Source organism: Crocuta crocuta, unplaced genomic scaffold, assembly GCF_008692635.1.
Source record: "Crocuta crocuta isolate KB4526 unplaced genomic scaffold, BGI_CrCroc_1.0 scaffold179, whole genome shotgun sequence".
Classification (NCBI taxonomy): Eukaryota; Metazoa; Chordata; class Mammalia; order Carnivora; family Hyaenidae; genus Crocuta; species Crocuta crocuta.
Window position 1 is genome coordinate 2,948,800 of NW_027551568.1, and position 15,278 is coordinate 2,964,077.

At 60.3% G+C, this 15,278-nt stretch overlaps 1 protein-coding gene across 1 annotated transcript in view; it reads right to left on the reverse strand.

The window, feature by feature from the left end:
• Window positions 1-1,005: 1,005 nt before the first annotated feature.
• Window positions 1,006-15,278, reverse strand: part of TRMT44 (tRNA methyltransferase 44 homolog) — a 37,170-nt gene continuing 22,897 nt past the window's right edge. Inside the window, exons 9-13 of the mRNA XM_077750373.1 lie at window positions 13,537-13,643; window positions 12,318-12,501; window positions 10,031-10,439; window positions 7,840-7,956; window positions 1,006-2,950 (exon numbers count right to left, since the gene is read on the reverse strand). Coding sequence (XP_077606499.1) covers window positions 2,712-2,950; window positions 7,840-7,956; window positions 10,031-10,439; window positions 12,318-12,501; window positions 13,537-13,643 — 1,056 coding nt within the window. The 3' untranslated portion in view covers window positions 1,006-2,711. The remainder of the gene's footprint in view (window positions 2,951-7,839; window positions 7,957-10,030; window positions 10,440-12,317; window positions 12,502-13,536; window positions 13,644-15,278) is intronic.

Genomic DNA, 15,278 nt, shown 5'->3' on the forward strand with positions numbered 1-15,278 from the left:
AGGCTGGAGTCCCGGAGGGCAGGACCCCCCCCCCCGAGGGGGTGCTGAGCTTGAGGGCTGGCCCGGGGTGGAGGGCGCGCCGCAGGCCAGGCGGAGGAAGGAGCATGGACGTTATTGGTGGCTCCCAGGCTCACACTCTGCACGCCGGCCATCACAGTGGGAGGTCAGACGTGTAATCGCTTCCTCCAAAGCCCGCGGCGCAGGGCCCTGAATTACCGTGATCGTGGGGTAGTCTGTGCAGGGCAGACTCTTCTGCGAACGGCAACTATGAGGCTGGATATGAAAGACACCGGAGGAGCAGAACCAGGGGTGACCTGGCAGGTCTGTCCCTAGCAGGAGGGGTCCCACAGGCGTGATGCATCGAGGACACTATGTGGGCCGCGCGGTGCACGGGGAAGAGGTCAGGGGGACAGACGCGTCCTCGGCACCCGAGGAGCCCGTGGACGGACTCGAGGGGCCAAAACACCTGGAAACTGAGGGGCGGTCCCGGAGGGAAGGGAGCACAGAGGGAGGCGCCCCACGACCTGCAGGCGAGCTCCCCCGAATCGCACAGAAGCAGCCGAGGGAACGAAGGTTCTGGACAGGAGCTACTAGTGCAGCTGCACAGAGCCCACGGCTGCCGCGGGGCAGAGGGGAGACGCTGTGCGGTTCAGGGCCAGCAAGCCTCCCCCAGAAAGGCCCATCTTAGAAGAAAGAGCCACCCTCGGGCGTCAGGGTGCGGACAAGGGGCCGAAACAGACCTGCCCCAGCCAAACGTGACGCCCATTTGCGCCTCTACCAAGTCAGAGTGACCACAGACAGACTGAACGGGCGCGAGGACAAAACTCAGCTCTCTTCCTGGGGCGATCAGAGAGTTTCTCAGCTCGTCCACATCATCCCCACGGCCTGTTACAGGCAGGAACACAAACACCCGGTTGCATGAGAAACAGGAAAATGTGACTCATGGTCAAGAGAAGAAACAGTCAATAAAAACAGACCCACAGACGACCCAAATGTTGGGCTGGCAAAAGAGGATTTGAATTTTAATATTTTTTGTGTTTATTTGAGAGACAGAGAGAGATAAAAGCACAGAATCTGAAGCAGGCTCTAGGCTCCGGGCTGTCAGCAGAGAGCCCGATGCAGGGCTTGAACTCATAGACCGAGACATCATGACCTGAGCCGAAGTCAGATGCCCCACTGACTGAGCCCCCAGGGCTCCCCAAAAAGGACTTTAAGTGTAACTGATAAAGGCTGAAAAAATACATTTCAGGAGAAGTTACTTGTAAGAACAAAACCATAGTATCTGAAATTTCAGAAGAACTCGGGTCACTGAACAGGATTAACAGTACCTGGCTGCAATGGGAGACACACCAACCGCTCAGAGACTAGTTAGGATGGAAACCATCTGGGGGTGTTGGGGGCTCAGCTGGTGGAGCACCTGACTTGTGCAAGGAGTCCCCCTTCAAACCTCCCTGTAAGGAGGTGCTCCCCTTTTGAGGGGAGGGAAAGGGGGGCTGCCCCAGGCCTGATCCCACAGCGGGGAGGCCGGAGGGCTTGTTCCGATGGGAATCATCCCACACATGCTGGGCAGAGAGTTAATGGAAACCTCAACTCGCTGGCCTCACGCCGGCGAAGGCACTCATCTCGGTGATGGAGGCCGGAGGCGGGGAGGCTGTGGCGCCAGCATTGGGAACCCAGGCCCTTCTCCTTCTGCTCAGCCAGGCGCGGCTGCCCACACCAGGCTGGCACGCCCTGCAGAAGCGGCAGAAGGGGGCTCCTCGCACCGGCCAAGCCCATCAGAGCCCACGGGGCACCACCCAGAAGCCTCATGCGGGGAGAGCCTGGGGCGGGAAACGACACAGCCCCCAGGCCCGCCGGCTGCTCCCCTCGCCCCTCGCCCCTGCAGGCTGGCACTCCTGGGGCTGTGCCACGCTGAGACACGGCTCGGGGAAAGGGAGGAATTTACTGTCATTGTCACGAGTCAACCAAGAACAGCCACACGACAAAAGGCCCCAGAGTGCGTGCACGGTGCCCTTGCCGACAGGCCGGACAGTGTGTAGAGACGCGGCCTTTCACGTGAAACCGAAAACAGTGTTAAACACAAGGACACTGGATTCCTCCCCAGAATCAAAGGAATGACGAACAGCACTCGGAGGGAGGTGACCTGGTAGAGGCGGGCGGGCGGGCAGGCGGGCGGTTTTGGCCTCTGTGATAAATCTATTTTCCGGCCTCACTGTGTGTCACTTAGGATTTTCTTTTTCACGTCACAGAGAGTGACGCAGCTGAGGAGATTAGGGGCATTTCTTATTCTCCGTAACAAAAGTGACCTGCACATCCAAGTGCGACAGCTCTCCCAGAACGCCAGCGTGGCGATGGCCCTGGTGGCCAGATTCCCAGGGCAGGGTGAGGCGGCGGGAGGGCGGCGCTCCCTGGGGCAGGCCGTTCTCACGGGGCCAGGCGAGTGGGAAGCGGGCCCCTGAGAGGGCCGGGCGGCCCAGGCACATCCCCCACCCCCAGAACTAGGAGATGCAAGCAGAACTCCGGGCGCTCTCCCCGAGGTAGAGGCTGGGTGGTTAGGGGTGACCTTGCTCACAACGCAGACCGAGGGCTTGGACACCGCAGCGGCATGAGTGTGTGTCACAGAAGGTCACGCTCTGGCGGAAACCCGGGGTCGCTGACCCAGCCAGCCTGGCCTGCTGTCCCCGCGCCCCGGCCCCCCTGCCGGGCCTGCGTCACAGAACCTGCTTCCTCCTGGGCATCCGGGCCGGCCGCAGCTCCTCCGGCCCGTGGGCAAACGGGCAGCAGTCCGAGGGCAGGGCACAGCCGTCAGGGTGGTGGCTGAAAAACCAGCAGGCGCGCGTCTTGAAGGCTTCTGAGAACAGCCGGCGCTTGGCTTCCTTCGCTTCTGGCCGCTGCTGCTTCCGTAGCTGCTCTTGCCTCCAGTCGCGGATGTGAACTCGCCCGTTCAGAACTGCGGTTCAGGACAGAGAGAGAGAGACACGGCCCAGGCGTCACCCTCCAAGTGCACCAACTCGCAGGGAGCTGTGGAGCCCGACTCGGGGCAGCGGCGCCCCAGCAGAGAGAAGCCCAGGCACGGGGATCTCCAGCCGGGCAGCCCCGCCCGACGCCAGCAGTGCAGCCTGAAGGGGAGCATGGAGGCAGGGCCCAGCGAGGGGTGGGGAGTGAGGAGGCGGGGGAGCCTGCAGGGGTCATCGGGGGCAGGGGCCAGCGGGGGCAGGGGTCACCGGGGCAGGGGTGAAGAGGTGTAGGGAAGCTGAGGGCGTGCTGTGACAAGACCCAGGACGTGACCACGGGGATGCGCGGTGGGGACAGCAGCAGGAGGGGCCTGTGGGGAAGGAAGCCGAGGGCTGGGAGCCCACGGCTGGGAGCCCACGGCGTGAGAGCACAAGTTCAGGACCTGCACGGCCACCTGTCCCGAGAGCCCCGCCTCTGGTCGGAGCAAATGAGCAAGGTCCTTCCAGGCAGGCGAAGAGGAGGGTTTGCTGGCACCCCCATAACCAGAGCCCCCACCAGCAGGTGGGGAGATGGCGGGGGGGACACGGCAGGTGGGGGGACAGCAGGTGGGGGACACGGTGGGTTGGGGGAGAGCGACCACATCAACAGGGAGTCAGAGGCCAGCCTGGAGCGCTGGGGGGGGTGGGTGGCAAGACCCCAGCGGCCTACCGGGCCCCCCACTGAGCTGCCCCCTGAGCTGGTCACCCCAACTCGGGCGAGACTCGCCACAGGCTTTCAGCCCACCTTTCACCCCGGACGCCAGCAACTCCAGGGAAACGTGCCCAAAGTGGCTAAGGCCGCCCGGGCTCCCTGGACATGGAGACCAGCTGTGGACAGAACAGCTCGGGGGGAACGGAGACTTCCTGAACTAAACCGGATCTCCGACTGCTAACGAGGGCGTGAGAGCACTGACGGAAGGCAGGACTTGCTCTCAGATCACTGCGCGTGATGGCAGTACGTCCTCGCGGACTGCCGTGTAGAAGCCATTTTCCCTTAAACCAGAGAAAGGGGCTGCGGGGGGTGCCTCGGGCACGGGCGGTCAAGGGCACCTACTCGGGGCCAGCACGACTGTCCCCTCCTCGGAGCCGGCCTCCTGCCTGCTCCCCGCAGGGCTGACCCCGGCCTCCGTGCGGGACCTCGGGTTGGGAACCATCACCGGGAACCACCGGGTGCCCCACTGCCAGACGCTGCGGCCCCAAAGCGTGTCCCAAAGGAGCCTGAGGCGAGACTCCCACCAGGCGTGCACCCCAAAAGGCAAGGAGCCCTCAGCAGGGCCCACAGGCCCGGATGTGTTCAAGAGCAACCTGGGGCGAGGGTGGGGGGAGCCAAAGCTGGGGGCGGACCCCGCCTCCGCAGGGGTCCCTCCCCGAGGACAGGCTGGCTCCCTGCAGGCCCTCCACAGTGGTGTCATGAGCTAGGAGGCCTCCGAGGCGCCAGGATTTCTAAGGCCCGAGGAGTGAGCACTAATGACAGAGGATGGGCCCCGACATCCCGGGACCCAGGGCGACCCCTGACACCCCCTCCCGTTCTGGGTGCGCCCGCGCTGGCAGGCTGCAGCTGCCAGGCCAGACCGCCAGGGGCTCTCCCCACAGACATACATACGCTCCCGATTCAACACTGGAATCACAGGAACAAGGTCCGTGCCACCCGAGTTCACTTCTCTGACGTCTGTTCCCTCCCCGAGTTACACCCCCTCGGACCAGTTGAACACGGCACACGAGACCTGCGGGTCCAGCCGTCCCCCCTTCTCACAGCAGACGCTGCCTTCACCAAAGTGCCCTGGGGAACTGGTTGTAGACGGTCCCCGAAAGTCACTGTGGGCCATCTACCCGAGCAGGGCTCCGGGCTCAGACCCTGATCAGACGTGCCCCGGGGCTGCCAGTCCAGCCTCAACATTCGAGACTCGGAGCAAGTCCCCAGAGTTCAGCTGTGGCCACAAGTTCAACGCGGCTGGCACAGGGATGGAAGGCACCACGGGCACGGACTGCTCAGCCGCTGCCGCCCCCGTGCCACCCCGGGGGGCTGCCCTGACCCCTGACCCCAGCACGCACCAGGCCTGCACCCTACACACCACCCCAAAGAGGTGGCTTCCTGCCATGGTGCCTGCGTGGGAGTAACTGAGGGCCTTGGAAGTCGATCCCACCCCTGGATCCTGTAAACACGACTGGAGACCAGCCACTAAAATTTCAAACACCCTCAAAAAAATACAATGAAACGCCCTGAGAGATACACGCAGCTTCAGTGCATATTTTCTGTGTGACTGCAGGCAGAATGTGTACTCAGAGCTCAGCCCCAGAGCCGCCTACTCAGAAGTATTTCCAAAAATAAACACGCCCCCCAATGTCAACCACACAGAAAGTGATGGCCCACATGCATATTTATAATGTGAAAAAAAAAAAATATGATTTCACAAAGTCAAACAAAATAAGGCGCTGGCAAAAACAGAGCGGCCCTGCCCGGTTACAGTGAGCATTTTAATCGAGAAAAGCCTTGTGAACTAGAGACCAGATTCCAGGCAGCCGCCCGAGCAGCCTGCATAGGAACCGCCTGCTCGGGAAGGCCGCCCCCTCCCGGCTTCTCTGCCCCTCAATGGGCGCTGCCAGCCGCAGGCCTCGGCGTTTGCACCCACCTCAAATACGGGGCTTCCGGCTCTGCTTCCGAGGCCTGGTGCCATCGTGAGCCCTTCCTCAGCCAAGTCAGGTCTAAATGAAATCAGTCCGGCTCCACAGGGCAACGAGGCCACCCAGAGGCACTGCAGGGGTGCACACCCGAGCTCTCACATCACACACAGGGGCTGTGTACACACCTGAGCTCTCCGGTGCACACCCGAGCTCTCCCAAGCACATGTGGGGGCCGTGCACACCCGAGCTCTCCTGTGCATATGTGGGGGCCGTGCACACCTGAGCTCTCCCTGCATGCACATAGGGGCCGTGCATACCCGAGCTCTTATGTGCACACAGGGGTTGTGCACACACCCAAGTTCTCATGTGCACGTATGAGGGCTGTGCACGCCCCAGCTCTCGCATGTACATGCGCGGGCAGGGACGAGAAGGTGGCTGTACTCAACTCCCTTAGGCTGGGAGTGCACAGAAGTGCTTCCGTCAGCTGTGGCCTCCTGCCCCAAGCCACCGGCCAACCACCCTCAGCCGAGGCAGCATGCAGGTTGGGGGGTGGGGACAGGCCCAGGTCCTGGGGCTCAGCCAGCTGCCCATATCCCTCCACAAGGCCCTTGGGCCTCCCTCTCCTCCTGTGATGACAGCACCGCACGGATTGGGACTCCGGGACGCAATGGTCTCCCCCCATCATTACCCCTGCGAGGAGGTTGGATAAGCGGGCCCTCCTCACTGGGCCACTTCCCCTTCTTCATCCAGAGACGGGCTCCGGGCTGCCTCTCGGACTGCCCCCATCCACGGGGAGCTCATGATCTACCTAGTTGACGTGACCAAATGCAGGAGGCCGTGTGACGGAGCACATGCAGACCCTGGGAGCCCAGAGAGCCAGGACTGGGTGGGGCGGGTGGGAAGCGGTTTAGGAAAGACCCCCAGCTCTGGTCCAGAACTACGGCTAAGCCACCAGAGAGGCCAGGGCACCGGCATGGGGGCAGGAGCAAGCAGGCAGGCTTGGCGTGGGGAAAGAGATGCCACCATCTTCACAGCCACCAGCGAGGCACTTAGTGAGAGAGCAGGCAGGCCGCACCATGCTCGAAACACTTCCATGAAGATCAAAGGCGGAAAGAGATTTCAAAAAACAAACACAGCAAATCATCAACCACCTGGATGATAGACGTGCACTGCCGACTCTAAATAGGGGCGCCGGGGGTGCAGTCGGTTGGGCTTCGGCTCAGGTCATGATCTCACGGCTCGTGCGTTCAAGCGCTGTGTCAAGCTCTGCGCTGACAGCTCGGAGCCTGGAGCCTGGTTTGGATTCTGTGTCTCCCTCTCCCTTCGCCCCTCCCCTGCTTGTGCTCTGTCTCTGTTTCTCTCAAAAACAAAAACCTAAAGAGAACTCTACCTGAGAGAACTTCTTTTAGCCCCAGGCACCCACGTGAACACCTGTTCCGTGTCCCCTCCCCATCAGACCGCAGACCCCAGGAGGCAGGGACGGTGGCTGCCTTGTTGTGCAGACGGAGAAGAAGAGCACAGGCCCCAGGCCCTCGCCCTCCTGGCGGTCCTGGACTCCCGAGCCCTGGTGCAGGGAGCGGCGACAGCCTGGCCCCAAGGGCACAGTGCAGGCATGCTGGTGGGGAGCAGGCAGGAGTCAGGGTCCCCCACAACTGCCCAGGGCCCAGCGGGGACCTCGGGATGTTTCCAGTCTGCAGGCCGAAGGCCAATGCAATTAACAACCTCCCCCCCTCAGGAAGTCCTCCAGCGCACCCAGCCAGCAGGCTTCCGGACTCTCTCTTTCTTCCGTGTGAGGCGTGAGCACACCCGGACGGGGGTAAGGCCAGGCCTGCGGGGCGCAGTGCCTGATGGGACTGGAGAGAATCAGAGAGGAGGTGTGGCTAACGTCCCATCGGGTGGAAGACGCCAGGCAGGCACAGGGCATGGGCAGAGGGGAACTCAGTACTTTCTCCCACTCTCCTAGGAATCTCAAATTCCCCTAACGTAAACTTTCCTTAACAGGAAACGCAGGGGGAGGGGCGCCTGGGTGATTCAGTCAGTTAAGGTTAAGCATCAGACTCTTGATTTTGGTGCAGGTTGTGAGATGGAGTCCTGCCTCAGGCTCTCCTCACTGAGTGTGGAGGCTGCTAAGACTCTCTCCCTCTCTCTCTGCCCCTCTCGCTCGTGTGCACACACTGTCTCTCAAAAATAAAAAAGAATAAAAAACACAGGCTCAATCCCTTACCTTCGAACACCTGGTGGCTGTTCCTGAGCAGCGTCTGCAGGCCGCCGCACTCCCGCTTCAGCCTCCGCAGGGTCTCCGCGTCCAGCTTCGCGGCCACTTCTGCCAGCGAGAGACTTCCTGTTGACAACCGGGTTTCCCCGGCACCAACGAAAAGGCGGTCAGAAACCGTGAAACAGGCTCGCTGCTGGGCCCTTCCGTTGGCTCCAGCCCCTCGCGCACGTCAGCAGGAAGGACTGGGAGATGACTTAAATGTCACAGAGGCCACGCGTGGGCAGAGCCATCAGCACCCGGGATGCCAGGGGCCTCCCACCGCAGGCCCTGCACTTTGGGGCTCACCTACTCCCACCCAACGACTCCGCAGGTGCCCCACCCCCCGCCCCAGAAACCCGGCACTCCTGCACAGCCTGCCCCGCACGCCCAGGGGAGGCTGCCCCCTGTGGCTGTGATTCCGTCTACCAGCGTCCACCGTCCTTCAGGATACCCCTCTCAGCTGCCCCAAAGCCACTCGAGAGCAAGCAGGACTCGGCCCGGACAGCCTTCCCGGGCTGCCCTCCCGGCTCCAGCCTCACACTCGCTCCCGGGTGCTACTCCCTCCCAGCTGCTCACCCTTAGACATGTGCGTGCCTTGACCCAAGCGTGTGGGCAGGGACCATCTCCGCCTGCCCTGGGCCCCCTCGGCCATGCCCTGCAGAGGGCAGACCCCAGACTGAGGTACGCGGGTCCAGGGGTCTGACCCACTTGCACGTCACATAGACGCAGGCTGGAGAGGTTGCTTTCAGTTGCAACCGAAAGGTGGGAAGACCACCTGTGGGCTGAGAGGCCAAGGACCACGTCCACGTCACCGGAGCGTGCTTCTCCCGCAGGGCAGATGGGCGGGCAGAGGGACGGCCTCAGGCCAGCCGCAGACCACCGAGACCCATGGGGGGGCAGCACCAGCCCCACAAGTGTTTCCAACGCACGGCAGATCTGATGACCAGTCCGCCGGCCGTCCCCCCAGAGCCCGGGAACACACCAGTATGCCCAGCAAGGGTCCGTCCCCAGCACAGGCCAGAGCCTCCCGAGCTCAATCAAGCCCAAAGGGCCCAGCAGAGGACAGGGCTACCCTGGGGTGTGAAGGCCAGACTCCACGTTTCCAGATCTGCCCGGATGTCTCTGAGGCTCCTGCCCACCTGCTGTGGCCCCGTGCCCTTCGAGCCCTGGCCAGAAGCCCCCGCCTCAGCAGGGCGCACTGGGAAGTGAGGTGCCGACCCACACAACGGCCCACGGCCCCTTGGCTTGCACCCAGTTCCGGCCCTGTCAGCAGCTACGGGGCTGGGGGCTCTGGCCAGGACCCCACCTCACCCCTAGAGAGGCTCCCCTGATCAGACGCCAGCAGGGTAGGGCGACTCGCAGAGGAGAGGAGAGGCCTCAGGGCGCTGCCATGCAGCGGCTGCACAGCGGCCAGGGAGGCCGGCATGAAGCGGACCCCGGGCAGGACGTCGGACATCGGAGCACAGAGGCCGGTTGGCCCCGCCTCCTCCCTGGAGCCCCGCCCACAGGCTGCGGGAAGGGCTCCTCCTGTTCCTCAGTGACACCAACATCTCAGAGGCAAGTCTCCGGCACCATGGGACCCAGCCGGCTCCACGGCGCCCTCTGGTGCTGACTGGCAGCGTGGCTTCACAACTTGACAAAAATCATCAAAAACCACACTCGGGTTCCTAACTCTCCCAAATGCCACTTGAGAACCCGGTGTTGCACTCTCCTTTTATCATGTCTGACTTCCGCCGTTTGGGGGATTTCAAAGAGAGCCGCCTTTTATCAAACCACGACATCTCCGAAATGCTATCTTATGTTCAAGGGGATAGCATGCCCTCCTGGCGTTCGGGACCCTGCCTTTGGTCTGGATCATTTCAACAGAGGGGAGGTGAGTGGCTCTACACCCGGAAGCCTGGACACAACAGTAAAGGTCACTTATGGGCCCAAACACTACCATCTGCCCTCGGCTCCATCCTCCGGGGGAGCCGTCCTGTGTGCTAAGAAGAGCCGTATGAAAAATTTTTAAACAAACATGTAGGTGGCCTGTTTACCATCAAGGTCTCTTCAAAATACACGTAATTAAAAATGACCACACAATTCTACGCTGGGCGCAAAGGAGGGCTGAGCCACTGCCTGGAACCCAGCAGGACATCGCAGCCGGGCGCTGGGGACTCACCTCCTCGGTTCCAGGCCTTCACACTCCCGTTCGGAGAACTTCCTGCGTGCGACTGCTCTCTGTCCAACAGCAAATGGGCCACTTGCAAAACCACCCGGTTAACAAAATCTCGCGGGAGGGCGGCACAATTCCTCACGCGCTCGGCCTTTTCTCGCGGCTGGAATCCAGACAGCCAGAGTCCGGCGGCCCGCGCCTCCGCCCCGCCCTCAGCAGCCCCAGCACCCGGGGCTCGGCACCCATCGGGGTGATCCGCACATGCCGCAGCGGACTGGGGGCCGGGCAGGACTGACTCCTGGCCGGGTGGGCTCCCAGGGCGGCCCTGCCTGCTGTTGATGTACCGGGTCCTCTGCGCATCCATGGAGCCTTCCTCCGCGGGCGGGTACGTTCTGCACCTCCCAATGACACACACCTGCAGGGGGAAACCCACAGCTCGTCAGCATCTTCCGTGCCAGTCTCTCATTCCGCGGTGCAAATTACATTCAAAGTTTTGACGTTTATCATGAAAGAAACGCCTACTTTAAAAACAAGCACCAATATAAATGTCCCAAGTAAACCAAGAGCCAAAGTCCATGAAGGATCTCGTGGCTCGGACTTTCAGACACGGGTCACACGTCTACACACACTGAGCCCACGGCCATGCCTGCTGCAAAGACGGCACTCGTGAGAGCCTTCCTCAGGCACACCCACCTCGTGTGCAGACTCTGACGGCACCCAGAGCTCTCAAAACGAGATGTCCCTCTATCAACCTTGACAGAGTGAGGGGAGGCAGCACTTGGCACAGCGTGGATGTCCACTCTGCACATTGTCGGCCCTCGCACGTGCCCATGGGATGAAGGCTGCCTGCGTGCTGGAGCCCCCGGGCGAGTGATACGGCCCTGGGCCCGGCCTCTCTGGACCTCCCCCCGGCCATGACCTGCAAGGCCAGGTCAGAGGCAATGAAAGAAAGCGAATCTAATTACCAGAGAGCCGCCCTGACTGCCCTCCAGCTCTGCCACCCGCTGTAGGCGTGGTCCCGGGCTGGCGATCTAACTGCGCCAGGATGAACGTGCCGGGTGGACCCAGGCCTGGTGGAGAGCTGCCCTCTGTGGACACGTGCCCTTGCATCTGCTCCCAACCAAGGGTAACACGGGAGCCGAGGCTCAGACAGGCTGAGGACCGGCACGTGATCTCCACCACCAGTCAGGCACCCACCGGCGTGACCCGAATTCTGGCAGTACCCAGGACCCATCCCAGCCTCAGCCAGGGCCTGCTAAGGCAGAGGGCCTTTGGGAGAAGCACATGGTGGCTCCGAAGCGGAGTCCTCAAGAACACTCTTACGGTGATGTGAGCAGTGGCGGCATCGGCAGCAATGACGTACCTGAGGCCACCATAGGTCCCTCACGGCCACCACGGAGCGCTATGGTGAAGGCACCGTGCTATCTAGTCCCCGAGAGGCACCCAGGAGAGCTTCTCCTCCCCTCGGACAGACGAGGACAGGGATGCAGCGCAATGTGCCCAGGATGTGCCAGAGCCAAGAGCTCGCCTGAACCTGTCCTTGGTCCCTTCTACCGCGTCAAGCCATCAAGCTTATAACCTGGCTATGACGGGCTTTGTGCTTCGCTGGTGGAAAGAAGCCCGCCGACAGCCGCAGAGTCTGCTGGGAGTTCTCAGAGATGAACAGAAACCGACAGCAGGACCTCCCACCACTTCCTCAGGGGACGAGCGGCAACGCTGCGGAGTCCGCCCTGACCGCTGGCAGGTCCCAGGGTGCACGCCCGCCACTGTCACAGACCGAGAGAGGGCCAGCGGCTGCTGGGCACAGCACACTGCAGGCACATCGGGATGACTGAGGCTCGCAATGAGACACTGAACCACTCCGAAGCTGGAACCGAACTTCAGGTTCAGCCCATGACCGGGGACCTGGGGGACCTGGGAGGCAAAGCATGCAGCCTCGGACAAACCAGCTGGGGACGCTGTGCTCAAGTCTGGCTGCTGCCTGCTCTGGGAAGGAAATGAGGATCCAGGGCGGGGCTCCTGCGAAGCTGCTACAGGCCCGGAGAAGGAACGGCCAGAGGCCTCCAAGGGGGGGAGCGGGGGATGGGGCACGGCGCAGGGACAGAGCGAGCCCTCTGACCCCACCAGGGACTGAAATGCTGTGATCTCAGCTGAGGCACAGGCACCTCCTGGAACCTCCCACTTTCAAACACCACAGGGTCCCCTGTGGCTCCGTGACACGGCCCCGGACCCTCCACCCAGAGGCCGACGGCCCACCGAGGACACCAAGGACACCCCAGTGGTCAGGACGCACCCTTTTGGTGGAGGGAATGCGCAGGCAATCCTCTTCGACACGAAAGCCGCAGGCCAGCCCCACCTCTGCCACGAAGTCCAGGTACTCGCGGTACTGCGTCTTGCTGCTCTGCCTCCGCGCATACCTCCCCACGAAGTCGAAGAAGCAGCAGGGAAGGACGAAGAAGCAGCAGCGGTAGGAAGACCTTCGAACACAACCCACAAAAAACAAAATATAAACTTCAGCACAGGGCCACACGGCTATCGCACATCAGGGCAAAAGAGGAGGATCTGCCGCACCCCCCCACTGGGTTCCAGACAAGAAAGTGCACCCCGGCTCTCCCTAATTCCACTTCTGGTGGCGACACAGCGCGGCCTATCCTTCCAGAAGGTAGGCAGACCCTAACGACCTTTACAGAGCGCGTCCCGCCACAGCTATTCTGATCCACTGAAACTAAACCTGCCCGGAGTGTTTGGGGATTTCGGCTGCGAGTGAGATCTTAAGGGCGGCCGCGACAAAGGTTATGACTGCTCTGTGACCTACGTTACCCCCCGAGAGCTGGACAATTCAGAAGAAACTGGGATCAGGAGCCGCAGCAACAAAATATATGGGCACCACCGTGACCGAGTTCACAAAGTCCCCGCCTGACCGAGCGGCACGGCCACGGGCACAGCCCCCTCTGAGAGGCCAGTGCTGCTGGGAGGCGTCTCAGGGTCGGTGGGTTTTCCCTCTGGAGACACACACTCCTGTTCTCAGACAAAAACTTCCAAAACACGACGTCTCCCAATGCTGGACAGAAATACTGCAGAACCGACCACCTTTCACCAGCACTAATCAGGTGCACCTTTGTGTTTTCTAACCATATTTTAAGCAGTAAAATCAAGCAGTTAGACGGAGTGCCTGAGTGGCTCAGTCGGTTGAGTGTCCGACTTCGGCTCAGGTCATGATCTCATGGTTCTTGGGTTCGAGCCCCACATAGGGCTCTGTGCTCACAGCTCGGAGCCTGGAGTCTGCTTCGGATCCTGTTACCCCCTCTCTGCCCCTCTCCTGCTCACGCTCTCTCTCTCAAAAATAAATAAACATTAAAAAAAAAAAAAGCAGTTAGACTCTCGTCCTGGCCCAGTACGTTCGGCACATTATCATTTCCACAGCTTGAACCAGCTGCGTCTTCAGTGCTCGACGGACGCAAGGACTAGCTTTGGACGCTGAGGCTCAGGCAACAAAATCCGTCCCCATGCACCTGGCTGCGATGACAGGTATCCATGGCGTCAGTTCATCACAGTGGTTACCAATCACCCAATCAACGTCCGGGAAAAGGGTCTTATCACCGGGTGTGATTGCGCCTTCCTAAAAGAAACACACAAATAAAACCCTGTGTTCAGTAAAGCAGCACAGAGCTACTGAGGTGAAGCCCCCAGGAAGCTCAGCCCCGGGGCCTCACAGGCACCGGTGTCCGCCCAGGGGCAGGAGTGCAGCGTCGTGACTTGAGAAACTAAAAATGCTGGTGACTCATCTCTTTTGGATCCTGAAAAATGTGCTTCTCAGGGCGCCCGGGCGGCTCAGGCGGTTAAATGTCCGACTCTTGATCTCAGCCCAGGTCATGATCTCACGGTTCATGACACAGAGCCTGAGTCGGGCTCTGCGCTGGCAGCGTGGGGCCTGCGGGGGACCCTCTCTCTCTTTCTGCCCCTCCTCTGCTCTCTCTCCCTCTCAAAATAAATTTAAATAAGCTTCTAACAGAATGCACTTCTCTACAAACGTACACAGGAGCCACGGGAGATGGAGCGGCCACCACCTGGGCAGACGGAGCAGGTAGGAGGCAGCGAGCGGCCTGAGGCTGATCTGCTATGTGACACAAGGCACCCCAACCCCGGGCCCGTGCACGCGCTGCGGCACCCCTACGAACCTGAGGGTGAGGCCAGGAACCCCGCCGCAGTTTAGGTGGTAACAATACACCTTCTATTACGAGATTACCTTCTACAAACGCTCAGACGCCAAGGAAAATCTCACTAAGCAGGCAGGTCAACCATTCTGAGAACTCCTGTAATTAAGCTGAGAACAGCTTCACTTTATGACTTAGGAACTCTATGTAAACACCCTGTTCTTTCGGCTAAGCAGCAGGCCATCACAGATGATGCGAGTCAGGCCCCGAGACCGGGTCTGTTGGTAAGAGCTGGAAGGAAAATGGATACATACAACCACTCAAAATCCTCTTAATTTTAAAACTGAAGAATGACCCCCTCCCCCACTGAGGGAAGTAAGCACACCTGCTACTCCCTGATCAGAACAAAGCAGGAAGACCGGAGGACACTTCCGTCCAAGGCCGTTCCTTACGACGACAGAACCCCAAGCCCTTTGTGGACGTTATGTACTCAAAAGTAGACGTAAATTCTACCATCTTTCTGATTCTTGAATAAGCATCTGTGATTCTATTTACACATATATGAAAACACTGAAAGCAGGACAGCTCAACGGGGGTGTGCGCAACTTAAAATCAGGAAAGACCAATGCAGACTTAAATTTGTCTAGTTCTCTTTAAACGGCCTGCATTAACGAGCACATGATCTGCAGTTCACACGGCCAGCATCACAGCCGGGCCAACAGCGCGTCAGATGGCAAGGCCCTGCCTGTTGCATCAACATTCTGAACCCAGCAAATTGTAGCCGATCTCCTCCTACACAGCGTCCTAACGAGATTCAGACACTTCGCGATCTTCACAATACGTCATTTAAAACCAATGTTTTTGCAAAAATAAACTCAGAATGGATAAAGGACCTGAATGTGAGACAGGAAACCATCAAAACCCTAGAGGAGAAAGCAGGAAACAACCTCCTTGACCTCAACCGCAGCAATTTCTTACTTGACACATCCCCAAAAGCAAAAGAATCAAGAGCAAAAATAAACTATTGGAACCTCATCAAGATTAAAAGCTTCTGCACGGCAAAGGAAACAATCAATAAAACTAATAGGCAACCGACAGAA